The 13808-nt window shown below is 46.0% G+C and overlaps 1 protein-coding gene across 6 annotated transcripts in view; it reads right to left on the bottom strand.

Annotated features, from left to right (window-relative positions):
• Positions 1-4214, bottom strand: part of LTBP1 (latent transforming growth factor beta binding protein 1) — a 401756-nt gene extending 397542 nt beyond the window's left edge. For all 6 annotated transcript variants that reach the window (XM_012788393.3, XM_012788394.3, XM_076000662.1 and 3 more), the window contains exons 1-2: positions 3712-4214; positions 2623-2693 (exon numbers count right to left, since the gene is read on the bottom strand). In XM_012788393.3, coding sequence (XP_012643847.1) covers positions 2623-2693; positions 3712-4199 — 559 coding nt within the window. In that variant the 5' untranslated portion in view covers positions 4200-4214. The remainder of the gene's footprint in view (positions 1-2622; positions 2694-3711) is intronic.
• Between the last annotated feature and the right edge of the window lie 9594 nt (positions 4215-13808).

The raw sequence follows: 13808 nt of genomic DNA, 5'->3' as shown, positions 1-13808 counted from the left end.
GTCACAGATAAATGAGACAAGATTTTCTGGGCATGATCCAATACTAAACCCTAAAACATCTTTCAGGTTTCATCAATGCTTTCATACCCATTCTCTTTCCACCTTGATACTTGCAACAATCCTACAAATGAGGCAAGGTTTTAGCACAATCTATTTCTAAATGGAAAAAATATAAGATCTGATAAGTGAATTCTCCAAGGCCACAGAGCTAATAAGGGATTCAGCATTTGAACTCAGGTCTTCTGATCCCAAGGCCAGGGGCCTTTCCTGGTGTCACACTCTTCAGTCATGGACACAAATTTCACAGCATCAGAGGTAACCCCAGTGGTCTCATCTGAAGGCAGAAGGATCTCTCATCTCTCTGGATCTCCCAGATACACAGAAAACAAGTCCCCCATTTAAATATCCATCTCATGTATACATTAGTTTGGATTGAGCACTGACCTACCCCGGTAGCCCTTTTAAAAGCATAATTATTCCTGAAGTGAGTTGTGATTTAAGTTTCTAGCATTTGGGCCTGAATTCATTTGCCAGATTGGGCAGTATAGGATGGCTAATCTTTCGAAAGCTGAAAGCATAGAAAGGGAAAGGATGTTGCATTGCTCATATCCTGGTGTTATCCAAGGGCTACCTCCTAGAAGCTGAAAGGAAATCTGAAGAGCTAGAGGAATTTGTTGTAGGTATTGTGAGATTAAATCAATGTAGCAACTTCCTCTGGAACCCTAGAGAACTAACTGTTCAACCAGCACCCTTCTGTGGCCTCTCTCTGGACCACCCAGGGTCAACCCAGCTAAACCTAGGTACACACACATCTCTGCCTCCCTTACCTAGAGAAGCAGGAAGCCGTGAGACAATTCTTCAGGATCTGGAGCATCTCTGGATTTTGTAGAACATCTCTGGATTCCCAAGCGCTTGGGTAACCTAAGAATGGGGTTCTATCCTCTTTTCAAAGACTGCACTCAGTTGCATCACTTGCCAAGTAAACTTCTTAAAGCCTTAGAGCATTCTCCCCAGCAGGCATCAAGGAGCATCTAACAATCTATAAAATCCTGCCCTGTGTTTCTAACCTTCACACAGCAATATCCTATTGCAATGATGCTGTCATGGACGGGGTTACCTCCACACTAGAGGCAAACCATATCATATCAGGTTTTGGGCAGAGCGAGTTACTGAGGAGGAGGGGAGGGCATGTCATTTGGCCTGAGCAATTCCAAATTCAAAAATGCTGACACATTCCTGTCAAGTGTAATCTAAGAAGTTAAAAAATGTAAAATTATGATTTCATCTAAAATACCTACAACCCTGATCTAGTGGTATGAGTTCAAGAATCAAGAGGCTGTTCATGTCTGCCAGTACTTCTTGATGACAGCCAAATCATAAAACACATAGACGTTTCTTTTTACAAAAATAAAGCCATTATGCCAAACCTTCTCTGTTTCCTTTGAGGATTGAAGGCATTTTCAAAAAACAAGGTCACTAGAATGACTATATCAGAAATTTTTTTAATTCATCCACCAGTGTTTTAAAATCCAAGCTATACAAGAGGAATTACTTAATTTTGTTTATTATGCTAATCCTAATAAGCAGCTGAAATTTGGACAATTCCAATCCACATGGGATGCAGAGAACATCTAAGAATGCTTAACTTTTTCTGTGAAACGCTTATTTCCAATTAGTCCCAGACAGCATCTGCTTGTCAAGAGCCTCAAGATACATTTTAACTTAATCCTTAACTTCATGATACATAGGGAAAAATTTTCCCACTGTTCTCAAATCTATATGCACTGTATACATCATTAATGCATTCTCTCTCTCTCCCTCCCCCTTCTCTCTTTTTTTTCTTTTGTAGAGACAAGATCTCACCCAGGCTGGAGTACAATGGCACAATCATAACTCACTGCAGTCTTTAACTCCTAAGCTTAAGCCATCCTCCTGCCTCACCCTCCTGAGTGGCTGAGACTACAGGCGCATGCCACCACACCAAGCTAATTTTAATTAACCACATTTTTCTAAAACACTGCTGAGCGTGCATATTAACTGGAGAAGCACTGCAGGAAGCCCCACTCATCAGTTCTAAAGAGGAGTACAGAGTGGTGCACTCCGAAAAACTACCAGGCCTAAAAGATGTAGGATTCAGGTTGCTGTTTTCAAAAAGCTATAAAAACTACTGATGTTTCTTTCCAGAATTAGGTCCTCTACTTACCATTTCCCTCCTGCCATCATCTTAAAGAATGTTTTCATGTGTTGGCAACATATTTAAACTAATTTTATTGGTTCTGCCATATGGCTCATCCTCAAATGGGATTTTTTTTTTTTTTTTTTTTTTTTTGCCTAGCTCCTGATTCACAGATGTGACATAGTAATTAATATCTCAGTTGAGGGCAGAGAAATCTTGGATGCACAGCACGGTCCTGTACAGCACATGGCTGCTGGCACTGATACTATCATTACACTGCCCCAGCCCTTCCTAGGTGGTAATGAAGGCAGCATGGGTAACTTGTGTTTCAGACTTCAACCTCCCCAGAGCAGCATCAGCCCTTGCAAGTGGCCCCTGTGAGATGCCCCATGTGGACAGCCTCACTTCGCCTTCCCTGCAGGCCCACTGCGAGCATGGCAACTTACGTTTGGTGCACCTCTGGGAGCCAGGGGCCTTACTCCAGCCATGACAGCACTGCCCTCCACAGACATTGACCCTGAAAGAAAGCAAGACCCCTGAGTCCAGCAGCAGCGACACTCTCTTAACAAGAACCCAAGCTTCCAGAAGGTTCCAGAAAGCCCAGGCTCCAACTTCTGCACTCCTCTGGATTGGAGAGAGTCCTAACAGGTACCTGGGATGTCCAACCCAAAGCTACCCAAGTAGAAGTGTAAAGACCATACATATTTCAGGGAACGGTGGGAGAACCAAAAAGCCTGCATAACCTACAGCTATACAGGAGGGGAAAACGAGGTCCAGGTAAATGGTTTTGTTAACCCCAAAATCAAAATACAGCCAAACTCATTTTGTATTTTATCTGGGCCCACATTTTAAATTGAAACGGAGTCTCAGAGAGAAGCATCCAAAAAGGAGTGAGGTCACATCGCCTGGAACCACCCCTGAAAGGGGTGGGGGGAACCAAATAAGCAAAACAAGTTTTCCCCTCCACCCCAGCCTGTGACACAGGGAAGATACTTGTGAGCTCCCAACAACAGAAACTTTACACCCGCCCCACGAAAGCAAACCCCACAGGTGCAGGGAAGCCCAAGCCCACAATTTCCAGGATGCTGAAAAGTTCCAGGCCACGAAACAGGAGCGGGACCTTTCTAGCCAGCCCTCCCTCCAAACATTTTTTTCACTAGCTAGACCAAAATTAAAATTGACTTGCAAAGCAAAGTTTAATTGATGCTGAGGGATTCAGTCGTAGTGACTTCATGTTTACGCCCATCTTCTAGGAGCAGTTTGGTTTGCGCACAGGAGGTTACGCCCCAGGCAGAAATGCCTTTTGTGTTTACCCGCAGCTCCGTAACAATGCACTCGGAGTTTAACGTGACGGAAACTTCCAGGGCTTCCCCGCACTCGGCTCTCCCCTGGCGCTCCAGGCCAGGCAGAGGCGGGGAGGAAGCCGACCCCCCGCGCTCCACGTCCCGGCCACCGCGGGACTCCGAGTGGCCCTGACCCCGCGGGTGCCTTCGCGGGCGGCGCGAGGCGGGCGGGGAGAGGGGGTGTGGGCTTACCCCTGCAGCTGCTGCTTCTGGTGAACCTGCAGCCTCGAGCCCCCGCCGCTCTGGGTCTCCTGCAGCACTTTGGAGCGCACGACTTGCCTGCCTTGTTTGGCGAACGGGGCGGCCGCCGGGTGACCGCCGGGCTTGGGGTGGAGCTGCCCGCTGGGGCCCCCGGGACGCGCCGGCTCGGGCGGCGGTGGCGGCCGGAGCCCCTGCAGGGCCCCGCTGCCCGGCTTGCTCGTGCGCCGGGTCCGCTCCGCCGGGGGCCCCGGGGAGGCGCGGCTGGGGGCGCCGGCGCCCGCCGAGCTGCGGCTGTACCTGGCGTTGAGCGCGACGTTGAAGGTCCGCGGGCGCGGGGGCCCGCCCAGGGGCAAGGCGCCCGCCGCCAGGCCGGGGCCCGGGCGCACCACGTACGTGATCCTCCGCACCCGGCCGTGCACGGACGACGCGAGCAGCGCTGCCCAGAGCAGGAGCCCCCACCTGAGCCAGGCCCCCGCCATCGCGGGCCCCAGCCGGCGCGACCGGCCGCGCGCGGTCCGGCCCCCGCCCCCGGCCGTGCGGCTCGCCCGGTGCGGCCGCCCTCGCCCTTCCCCGCGCGCGCGGCTCCCCCGAGAGCTGCCGAGAGCACGGGAAAGGCGGGAGGCGGCCAACTCGGTTGCACGAGAGGAAGTTCTGCGGGAGGCTGAGCGGCCCCAGACCCCGGCCGACTGTGGCGGGGAGGAGGGGGCGGGCGTGGGGGTGGGGAGCGCGAGCCCGGAGGGGAGGGGCGAGGGGCGCGGGCCGCGCAAGGTGAGGTCCGGCGCCGGGCGGGGGTGCAGCGGGCCGGCGAGAGCGGCCGAGGGCGAGCGTGAGCGCGCGGGACGCTCGTAGGCAGCCCAGGCTGCAAAGTCTTTAAAAAGTTGCTCTCCCGTGGAAGCGAGTGTCAGATCCCAACAGCCAATCTCCGGCAGACGTGACGTCAGGCGGCAGATCCTAATTGGGGAAAGCGTGCGGTGAGCCCCAGAACGCGCAGCCACCCTCCGCATCCACAGCGGTTGTTACTGCGGGTCGCCGAGGCGGAGGTCCCACACCCCGCTCCCGTGTCCCGGGGGAGGACAAAGGGCTAGGCAAAGTTACTCAACGGTCCTTTCCTTCTAGAAACCCCACAGAATTCGTTTGATATTGGTTGGAATCCAGGCATTTTCTTCTCCGTGTTTGCGCGGACAACTTGCTGCAGGGGTTGGACTAAAATATCAAATCCTGCCCCAGAAAGGACTGTCCGGGGTGCGCTGAGCTGTGCATCCGAAAGCGTTTAGACGGTTCCCTTTGGGACTGTAAACTCCTGGTGGCTTTCTGGGTCTTCAGCCTCTGGTACCCTACTCCCCTCCGGGCAGGTACGGAGTGAGGGCGGGCAGCAGGGGGCGCCCGCGCAGATGGGGAAACCGCCACGGAGCCAAGCGCACAGGCAGCCCTGCCCTTGGACATTTAGGGTGGGAATACAGAGTTTAGGACCTAATTCAACCCAAGCCATTACTAGTAGTTGAGGGCGGGAAAAAAATCAGATGCGTTCCCTGGGCCCCGATCCGACGGGGTCACTCAGCCTGGAAATGACCCTAGATCACATTAAGGGAGATGGCAGAATGTTCCAAGGGACAGAGTCCCTGGGGGTCATAGTGTGCTTTAGGGAGAACCATGAAGTAATGGCATATTTACTTATAGCATTTGAATGTAAAGCAATGTCACCAACAGAATGTTACTATTCAAATTATTATATGAAGGCAATAGAAAACCTATGGTCATAGCAGTCCTTTTTAAAAAAATGATTTTTTAACTTAAGAATGATCTATTTCCAAGGCTTTTATTATCATTCATATTTATTTATAGCTTATTCTTTTGTTGTCTGGCTGCAGTGGCTAATAGACAATTGGTAGCAAGTGACAATGGTTTAAGAAGTATTAATGGAAACATTTAAAGTTGAGGAAGCAATCTATTAATCTTTTTTTTCTGTACATTGGAGAAAGTCCTCCAATATTTGATTTGACATGGGAGGGCTTCAGTCCAACTTTCTGAGTGCCAGCTTCCTGTGAGAACACAGTCTGAGAGCCACTGTCCTAGAATAAATAGCTCTGGATGGGAGGGAAAGGACCTCAGTTCCAGTCCTAACTCTGCTGCTAATTAGTTGGACGACCACAGGCAGTTCACCTCTCCTCCTTGAACCAAATCTTCCTCCTCCATTAAACAGAAGAATCCGATTAAAAGTCCCTTTCAGCCCGCACAGTCTGTGGCTCTAAGAACACCCAGGGTCCCTCTGGACAGGCTCATTCCAGGTCAGCCTCTGAGCTGGGCTGAAGTGAATGAACTAGCTGAGAATATCAGAGGAAGGAGATGGATCAGCAAGCCACCTCCAGGCACTGGATTCTATACCAAGGATACAAATATCTTCTCTGAAGAAGGCACAGAGGCTGATGCTCTGGAAATATAAAGAATCAGGAGGTAGCCTTTGTCTTTGGGAAAATTCCTATCTGGCTAGGAAGAGAAGATATGAATAAATGGAAAACTTCTAAAAAGATAAACAACAACCAAATTAAGCAACACTTCAAGATACTAATAGAACTCTTGCAAGGGAGGACTTGATTTGTATGATGCCTATATTATACTACAGCCCATATAGGGTAAACAGTTCCTACTACAACTCAAATCAGTCCACAGGGCTCTCACCTCTCAGGTGGAGATGACGTGACAACAATTGAAATGGACAGGGTATGGGAAGGGAGGTGTCTAGCAGAGCTAACAACATTCTGATGAGCCAGGACAGGAGGGACAGATGTCAGATAGGTGGAAGCTCAGAACATAGTATAGGGCAACAGCCCCAGCAGGACCAGGCTTCACTAGTCTTCGGGCAACCTGTTCTAGTGGATCACTCACAGATCTGCAGGGAGGGATGGCAAACATCAAAGCTGCTTTTAGTCAATAGAGGCAGCTGCCTGCAGAGGGCACCGCCTGGGGGGTGGGGCTGGCTCTAGCTGCTGCTTTACTCCCCATGGGAAGGAATTAAGTCAGTTTCCAGAGAACCTGGGAATCTGCCTGAGATCCTTATAGTGTGGGGAGATGAGTGAAATGCTATTTACCATGCTCTGTGGCTCTGCAGTAAAATGTTTTCTGCCATGAAAAATATGTAATACAATTCTCTCTCCTGACTCACAGCAGTGGGTATTTCACACCAGTCTTCAACCGAATTACAATCTTCCTTCTGACAGATTTGGATATATTACAATCAGATCATCTCTGAACCATAATCACAGAAAAAATCTCCAGTGTGTTAATCCCATCCCTCTACACAGGTTTGTAGACAGGTGTGTATCCATATCCATTAATATGGAAATAGACACATGAGCAAGCAGCTCCACTCTCTAGCTGGGAGACTCTAAGCAAAGTCACAGTTTTCCACATAAGTCTCTTACTATTTACATAACTAGCAAGATAATCCTTGAAAAAATATGTTATGTGCCCCATGTACTATCATATGAGATGGTCACTCATCTGAAACACTGAACTCACTATTATTCTGAAAGTGAAAGCCCAGTTTCTGTCAGGCATGAGGACAGGCCTTCGCCAAGTGTAGACCCAGTTTAATGCCATGGATCCTGGACCCAAACCCCCTGAGGGTTCAAGGTCCGTTTATATTGGCAGTACACAACTTCCTGGTTCAAAAAACAAGTCTTTAAAGATCTCATAAAACTTCTTGGACTTCAGATGGTTTTTACAAAACAATACTCAGATGAGCTAAGTGTAAATGAATCAGAAAAGAGGATTATGTTTCCCATAAAAACTCATGGGTTTGAGGATTAGAGGAAGAAAGCAAGGCTGGCAAATGCCAAACATTTTAAAGCGCTTTGAGACCGTTAGTCAAACTCAAAATGCAGCCAGGTTCCCTCATCTTTGCACTTTATGAGTTTTGTAATTGAAAATCTTTTCCTACATTTAAGATCAGCTACAAATCAAATTTAGTGGCTGCCTATGATCAGAACTGCTTCCACCCATGTTTTCTTCCTGCCAGGGATTTCACGGAGCCCCTTTTAGTCCTTTTCTAGGTGCATGAAGACATTCTTAGAAAGAAAAAGGGAGAAGGAAAAGAAACAAGAGAGAGAGAGAGAGATCAAGAGACAAATGAGGGCAAGAAGGAGAAAGCGGGAGAGAGAAGGTGGGAGGGGAAAAGGAGGGAGCTGCAGAGTGGAGGGAGGGGTGGGAAGGTGGACAGAGGCAAAGAAGGAAGAGGAATGAATGGAGGATGGGAAAAGGAAGGAGAAAGCAATGAATGAGAAAGGGAGCAGACAGAGAGGTAGGAGAGGAGGAAAAGGAAAAAATGAAACATAAGAAGAGAAGACTTTTCAGCAGAACCTGTGGCTACATTTTCTTGGTTTGTTCATCAGGATTCTGGCAGCCTTTTCTGCACATCGGCTACTTCTGACCTGATCCTCAGCTTGTCTAGGTTTGGGCTAGAATTAAACCTACAATATTATTGGGTACTAGCACAGTGTGGCTGGCTGCCCCAGAAGTCACACGAAGTGGTAGGGACAGGAAACCCCATGTTCTCTTCAGTCAGGAGGCCAAAGACATCAGCTCCAGCTCGAGACTGCCCACAAATAGGTACCTCATCACTCTCACGGTCCTCTCTCTTGTACTTTCAACCATTTCATCGAAAAGTGGGGGTGAGAAAAGTTAGAAATGTGTGACCTCCTCCCCCTCTGTCTTGGCTTCCATGAGAAATACGATGAAGCTTTACAAATGAAGAATGAAGGCAGAGGCTCATGAGATGAAGGTGTCAGTGTCTGTCTGCCAGGCTGTGGGATCAAGATGGAGACAGGTCTGCTCTGCAGAACAAGGTGAGATGCCCTCTGGAATAGAGCAACAGAATGGGGTTTACCCCAGCATTTCCCTTCCCTTAAAGTACCTTTAGATGTTATTCAACAAACATTTATTAAACAACTATAGGGCCCTCGGTTAGCTTACCTAGACCCTTACTGCAAATTCAAAACAGACTTCCATGTTAGGTGGAGAAGGTAGAACGAATATGTCATTGGATTGCAACTCAAAGTTGCCCCTGGGCCAGCAAGTGCCTTTGTGCTAGCCCTGACTTCCTGGCCACGGCAATACTGACCCTGTCCCCAGGGAGCGTACAGTCTAATAGGGTAAACACACCCTGATAATTACAAATAATTACATGTGTGGAAAGTATTGAAAAGGACTGTGGGGTGGGAAATGGGACCCTTAAGATGAAAACATGTCAGGGGCATGGTCTACCTTCCTATAAAAGAGCCAATCAACAAAAAGGGAACTCACTAAAAATAAATCTTTGTGTACACTAAATTTCCTTTCTGATTATTCTGTTCCCCTTCTCACTTGCTGTATATATAATCAAGACAAGTCACACAATGGGGCCTGTTGAAGACAACAAAATGACTCTGTCTGCAGGTAGCCAAAATCTGTTAATTAATTTAGTTTTCACTGATATTATTCAAGCCCATTCATTCAAACTTTTGAACATTAAACATGAAACTACATAATAAATAGCTATCAAAACAATTTTATTTACACTTGTCATTCACACCCTCCAAACCTGAGTGGGCTATTGGCTGGTCTGAATTCAAGGAAACACAAAGAAAATATGTCCCTGCTCTTAAGGAGTTTGCATCTTGGAAAATACTTAGATGTACAACAAACTGAGAGGTACTTCAACAAAGAAATCTATGAAACACTTGCCTTTTGATCACAAAAAGTCTCCACATTACTCTCATTTCACTCTGATATATCAGTGTTAAACGCTTCTTTGACCTTTCATTGAGTCAACAAAACTTTTCCTAGTTTCCCTGCTCAAATTTGAAGTTCAAAGATGCCCAGACACCTGCAAGGTTGGTTGAGAGTCAGGTGGGCAGTAATATCCTCTCCACTTAAATACAGCTATTTAATACTTATATATCATGATTCCATTTTATAAGGAACCTTCTGCTTTGCTTCAGCTTCAACGTTGTCCATGTTGTTGAGTTATTGAATTACTTCTTTATTTAAATTTCATGATACTAGTAATTAGAATTATTTCTTTTGTCTACATTAGAATTTTTTTTTGCCCAATGGTGCTACCCAGGCTTAACCCTTGATCCTAATTTTTTTTCCAAAATAGTCTCTCTACTTCCCATCAAATTGATGAAGACATTAAATAGTGAATAAAGCAGTCTAGAAAAAAGAAGAAAATAAGAATGAAGGTACTATCCCACCTCTATTATATCAATTCCTAGCCTTGTCTGCTTTTCTGAGATCCAAATCCCTTCATAGATTGCCCCCTTCTTATTTTTTCAACCTAATCTTGGGTTACTCCCTTAAATAAACCTTCTGATCCAACTATCTTTATTTATCAATTTTTCTTCTTTCTCTTTGGAAGGAAAAAAAAAAGACCCTGATCAGTCACTAGTCTGCAGAAATAAGACACGTAGACCCCTGCCTCTAAGCTTCCCTCCATATCATTCCCTGAAATGCCCCCAACTCCTCAACTAAGTCCTCCTTCTCCTTCCAATAGAATTCAGATTCTTTCCTTCCCTGAAACTCTTTAGAGTACCCTAAGTCTCAGTTTACTCTCTTTTCTTAACTCTTGTGACATCTATTATCCATCCTAGCACTGAACACACAGTCCATGCTTAGTAATAGACACAGAACACTTCTTGCAGGGGAAACTTTCTTTTCTTCTTATTCATAGTAAGATAAACCAGAATAAAGGCAAGTTATGGTTAATAATGCTTAAAGGTTGGTTAGGACATTCTGACTTGTCTTTAGCTGTTTGCAAGAAGGGTTCTACTGAACAATGGGATTTTCCCAAATTTTCCCCCAAGCTGAATTAAGTTGCTTTAACTGAATCTCAAGTGGAACTTTGTGTGTGTCTTGAGGAGGGGAGGGGTGCAAGAGAGGGGTGTTTCCTATCCCTGATTTAATGGTTTGAAAATTTCTATAGAAAGAATTTTGGTATAGCTGTGTCTGAACACTGTTATATTGACAGAATTATATCATCAAAGTAGTCAGTGCTTTTATAACATCTCTCTTTTGCTGCCCTCTCAACTTACTCTGTTATTGGAGACCAGGACATACTCTGGGAATACAACTAGTAACAATCAGCATAACATGGATGAACTGAGCAATATACAGAAGTCCACCAAAGAAACACCAGCCATGCAAGGAAAAGCCTAGCTTTCTAAACAGAGAGGGGAGACCAGTAAAACCAGCCCAGTGTCTGGGATTCCTCCAGGTTTCCTGGTTTTAAAGCCCAGGTTTAAAAAGCTACTGCTGAAAGTGATCAGGTTACATTTGCCAGCTGCCAAAGAAATTTACACTTAACCCTTTCCAATCCTCCACCTGAACATTACACTCCCATTTCCTTACTATTAATAGAAAGGGCATCCTCTGTCTTTATGTTTCCCCCTGTGTTTTCTTCCCTGTGTACAAGTAACTGGCCAAAGCCCCAGGTGGAGCTGCCTGTGCCCACACTGATTTCCATGCCTCAACCTCATTTCTGGAGGGCTGCGTTGAGACCTTGTGTGTCATATTCCCAGTGCCTACCACAGTGCGTAATTCATAGTGAATGCTCAGTGTTCGTTAAATGAACGCCTGTGTACCTTCTGGTGCCTAATTGCAGCGGGTAGTCAGCACTAGGAAACCCACTATCTTTTTTTTTTTTATCATGAGCACAAACTTTGCCCAGGATGTTTAAGTATTCAAGGGTCTGGAGACTGATTAATTGATTCATCCAGTCATTGATTCATTCATTCATACATGCACCATTCACTAGCCATTTTTTGAGGACCAATTGTTTTTAATGAACAAAGAATAGAGAAAGAATTTTAGCTTAGGAAGCTAATGTTCTTAACTAGATCCAAAGATGCTCTCTGAAAATTGAGGAAATTATCTTTACGAGGCATGGTATAAACAGACAGATAAGCAGAATCTCTTCTTACAGTCCTCTTGCAGCAGATTGGCAGAAAATCTACATGGGCACATAGAATAGTATCTGTAGAATGTAAACACACAATCCTGGATATTCGTGCACCAGGTGGGAGTAGAATGTATGGTTAAGAGCACAAACTTTGCAATCAAACAACCTGGGCTCAGTTCCCAGGTCTGCTCCTAAGTGTAGGAGTGAACTCCCCATGTTCTAGATGGATCTAGAAGGTAGCTGGATGGACATTAAGGAACTAGATTCTTGAATCCCCCTTGAATAATCACTTTTATGAGGGGATATTTTTTAGTTACTCAGTGCTGTCCTGGGAACTGCTTCTCAGCTGGAAACAGTTGGAAATAGATAATCTCAGCCTTAGGTTCTAAGGGGTCTGTGAAGGCTGCCATTTCATTTTATCACTTTATGGTTCAGCACACAGAGTAATTTCTCAGCGATCATGAAGTGTTTCCTGGTAACCAGCTCAGACTCTATGAATTCACCACGCTAACTCTCCCAGTAAGAGAAAGTCATTTCTGGAAAAATAGCTTGGGGTTTTATATAATATAATCAAATAGCAAAAGCTGAAGAGTCTCTTGTGTTTTTCACTCGGTGGAGAGAGACCTCAGGAACACAATTTTAGATCTTCTTCTTGCCTGTAGATGACAGAACCTGGCTGAGAGGCGATTAAGAGCAGAGATGGGAGAGGAGTCCTCAGTTTCACAAAGGGGGATGGTGGCAGGTAGAGAGAGGAAGAAAATCATTCACACTCACTCATGAGCACTGACAAAGGCCATCAAGGTACGGGGGCGGGGCCTCTGCACCTGCTATCACAGCTAGAGCCGCTCCATAGATGTTTGCCTTCCTAACTAAAAAGTGGCCTTCCATGATTTGATAGACCATGTACCTTTGTAAGCTTCTATTTTGTTATCTATAAAATGGGAATAATACCTAACACAGGCTTCAGCAAGCTTTTTCTGAAAAGGACTAGATGGTAAATGTTTCCCATTTTGTGGGCCATACAGCATCTGTCACAACTACTTAGCTTTATTGTCATAGCATGAAAGTCGCCACAGACAACAGATAAAGGAATGGGTGCGGGCAGGTTTGGTCTGCAGGCCAGAGCTTGCCATCCCCTGGTCTAATCCCTTGTTTTAATACATACAGTGTTGTGAGGATTAAATGAACTAATCCAGGTAATATATTTTGGTCTAGTGTGTGGCAGGTAAGTGTTCAATAAATATTAGTTGTTATCATTGCTTTGATTTAAGTCTCTCCCATCTGTGTCTGTTGCCTTTGTTCACTTTGGTGAATGAGGTAATCCTCGGTGTTCCTCGGGAGATATTTTCGGCCTTCCTCCTCTTGGGCATGTGGTAAGTGTCACAGTTGGGTTCTCCAAGAAGAACCACGAGATGGAGTTTAGAGTACAGGATGTTTATTAAGCAATGTGCCTGGGAACAACCCCGTGTAAAGGAGGAGAAGGAAGCAGGATTGGGAAGAGGGAGAAGTCACATTGTCCAACAATGGACTCAGCCAAATCCAAAGACATTTCTGGAGCTAAAATGGCCACCAGACTCATCCCATCTTGTGCTGAAATGTCTGGGTATTTTTATTCCCACCTGGAGCAGTCCCTGGATGTGGGCTGTCCTGAGAAGCTTGTGGCGAGATAGTTCATACTCTTCTGAAGTGGCTGACAGAGGAAGCTTGTCTGCTGACAGTACGCCCAGCAACTGGAGCAACAAGCTGGTGGGAGAGGAAGACATGACCAATTCTGACTGTGAACTATGTAAGAATTAACATGTCACTTGCAGACCAACCACCTAATTGTTGTTTCATGACCCTCCTAAGCTCTTTTCCCCCTGTAATGACTGGCAATTTCCAGATGGTGGCTGCTGCATCAGCCTGGGTCCCGGAGGGATGCCAGTGAGCAGAGCCCCTCCCTCGGCAACCCACAGTGGAAATGGAGTACGAGCAAGATCTCCAATCCGAGTTCTTCAGAGCCACTGAGATTTAGCAGTCGTCTGTTACTGTAGTATTGTTGGCTTTCTATTACAAGTCATCAGTAGCATTAGAGGAAACTACATTGGATATATTCAAATATTTTGAAGGGAAGATACCCTTATAATCTTAAAAAACCAAGGAACTGGTTTTAAAC

The sequence above is a fragment of the Microcebus murinus genome, chromosome 3 (genome assembly GCF_040939455.1).
Source record: "Microcebus murinus isolate Inina chromosome 3, M.murinus_Inina_mat1.0, whole genome shotgun sequence".
Classification (NCBI taxonomy): domain Eukaryota; kingdom Metazoa; phylum Chordata; class Mammalia; order Primates; family Cheirogaleidae; genus Microcebus; species Microcebus murinus.
The sequence above is the reverse complement of the archived record's forward strand: the minus strand, read 5'-3'. Positions and strand labels throughout refer to the sequence as shown.